The sequence below is a fragment of the Engraulis encrasicolus genome, chromosome 6, assembly GCF_034702125.1.
Source record: "Engraulis encrasicolus isolate BLACKSEA-1 chromosome 6, IST_EnEncr_1.0, whole genome shotgun sequence".
Taxonomy (NCBI): Eukaryota; Metazoa; Chordata; class Actinopteri; order Clupeiformes; family Engraulidae; genus Engraulis; species Engraulis encrasicolus.
In genome coordinates, this window is record NC_085862.1 from 1,356,618 (window position 1) to 1,359,117 (window position 2,500).

The 2,500-nt window shown below is 42.4% G+C and overlaps 1 protein-coding gene across 2 annotated transcripts in view; it reads right to left on the bottom strand.

The window, feature by feature from the left end:
- The window catches only part of prrc2c (proline-rich coiled-coil 2C), a 93,807-nt gene that overhangs the window by 16,815 nt on the left and 74,492 nt on the right, over positions 1-2,500 (bottom strand). For both annotated transcript variants that reach the window (XM_063200421.1, XM_063200420.1), the window contains one exon: positions 1,587-1,790. In XM_063200421.1, coding sequence (XP_063056491.1) covers positions 1,587-1,790 — 204 coding nt within the window. The remainder of the gene's footprint in view (positions 1-1,586; positions 1,791-2,500) is intronic.

A 2,500-nucleotide genomic window follows, 5' to 3' on the forward strand; every position in this document is an offset into this window, starting at 1 on the left:
GATACACACACACGCACAGACACACACATACGCACAGACGCGCACACACGCACAGACACACGCACACACACAGACACACGCACACACACAGACACAGACACACGCACACACACACAGACAGACACAGGCGCACGCACACAGACGCACGCGCACACACAGAGACACACACACACACACACACATGCACACACACACGCGCGCGCACACACACACACACACCGCACACGCACACAGAACAACAACAACAAAAAAACGCTGGTCAGTTTTAAGAGCTTAGCTGCTGCAGACTGGCAGACAAAGACCTGTAGTGTAGTGTACGTAATGATGTATGTTTACTATAAAGTTAAGGTAATGTAACCTGCTGCAGACTGGCAGACAAAGACCTGTGGTGTAGTGCAGTGTAGTGTAGTGTATAGGGATGGGCATAATTAACCGATTAACCGATGATTGATCATTAAACATTTAGTCGAAGAAATTAATTTTCGCCGACGAACCGTTAAACAAAAAAACCAACAAAAAAACTTGAATGTAGGTCATTAGTGCACGTCCTCAATGCAATGCATTTCGCTGTTACACCTACACAATTTGGGCAGCAGGGGGCAATATCTCACCATCACCGTACCCTGGCTTGACTTGTTTGTTACATGCGAGCTTCCATAGAGCGGGCTTTGCCTAACCATGAAGAGGTCACGGCGAAGTGTGGCGTGGGACCATTTTCGGTTAGAAAATGACAAAGTGTACTGTAATTACTGCAATGTGAATTACAAAAACAGTTAATCAACAACGACCATGATGTATCACTTGAACACCGCGCATTCAAGCCTTGTAAAAGACGGCGGTGATTCATCTCAACATAGCCTCGCCTCGATGTCTGCACGGTTATGTGCCTTCGTTGTTGGCTCAGAACTTGAAGCCTCCCTCGTTTGCGCATTGCACACCAATTCAGGTTTCACTTTTCTTGTTAATCACTTGACACTTGTGTTGTTAATAAAAACAAATCCTCGAAGAAAAACATGATGTTTTTTATGTATTTTTGTTATACAAGAGTATAGGGCATGGTGGGCCTAAATGTGTGCTGTTTTTAATATAAAAATGTTAATGGTTAACCGATTATTAATCATTAATTCTCCCGACGATCGACGAAGAAATTTTCACCGTATGCCCATCCCTAGTAGTGTAATGATGTATGTTTACTATAAAGTTAAGGTAATGTAAAGTAGTGTAGTGTAGTGTAGTGTAGTGTAGTGTAGTGTAGTGTAGTGTAGTGTAGTGTAGTGTAATCAAGTCAAGTCAAGTCAAGTTTATTGTCAATTTCTTTACATGCACTGGTCATACAAAGAATTTGAAATTGCGTTTCTTGCTCTCCCATGCAGACATAGACGAATCTAGGTAAGGACATAGACAGTATAGACATAGACAGTACTCATACATGGACATAAGACAGTATGGACGTAGACATAGAAAGACACATTATAACACAAATAAACACTGCGAGTTGGGAGAGTAAGGAGTCGCTGCAGCTGCGTGCGCCACGTCCGGTAATGTAGTTATATGGTGTAGTAATAAAGTATTATGATTGCTGTTACCTGCTGCAGACTGTGAGACGAAGACCTGTGGCGTCTGCTGCTGCTGCTGCTGTTGCTGTGGCAACATGGAGGGCACGCAGCCGAGCTGGGAGAAGGAGGAGCTGGAGGCCTGCAGCTGCTGGGGCTTCACCTTGCAGATGTTAGGAGGGTCCGACGCAGAGGAGGTCTTAGTACTCAAGGAGGAGGTGGTGTAGGTACCAGAGCCTGAGGAGGAGGAGGAGCAGTTAGGTGCAGCCTAGTGCAGAGGATTGAGTACTAAGGATAGACCGGTATGTATATATATATATATATATATATATATATATATATATACAGTCCCAGGAAAAAGTTTGTACACCCTTTGAAATTTCTTACATTTCTGTCAAAATTGATCATAAACATGGTCTGATCTTCCCGGAAATCTCAAGAAGGAACAATCAGAGTCTGCTTTAATTAATTCCACCCAAACATTTACATGTTATCATATTTTTATTGGTCATAAGGCCATAACATTCACAGGAGAGCAGGGCATAAGTAAGTACACCCTTGCATTAAGTAGGTTTTAACCCTCAGTTAGTTGCAATATCATCAACCAGACTTGTCCTGTAGTTGCAGATCAGATTAACAAAACAATCTGTTTGTATCTTGCCTCTCCTTTAGAGAACTGCCTCTCATCAGCAAGGTTTGTGGGATGTCTGGAGTGCATAGCTTCCTTGACTTCGTGCCATATAATCTCAATTTTTTTTTTGTCAGGGCTTTGACAGGGCTATTCCAGAATGTGTATTTCATTATTATGAAGCCATTTTAAAGTCGATTTGCTTCTAAAGTATGGGTTGTTGTCACTTTTCAGGACCCATACTCTTGTGTGCTTCAACTGTGTGACAGACTTCCTCACGTTTTTTCTGTAAAATATCACAATAAACTTGAGTTCATTG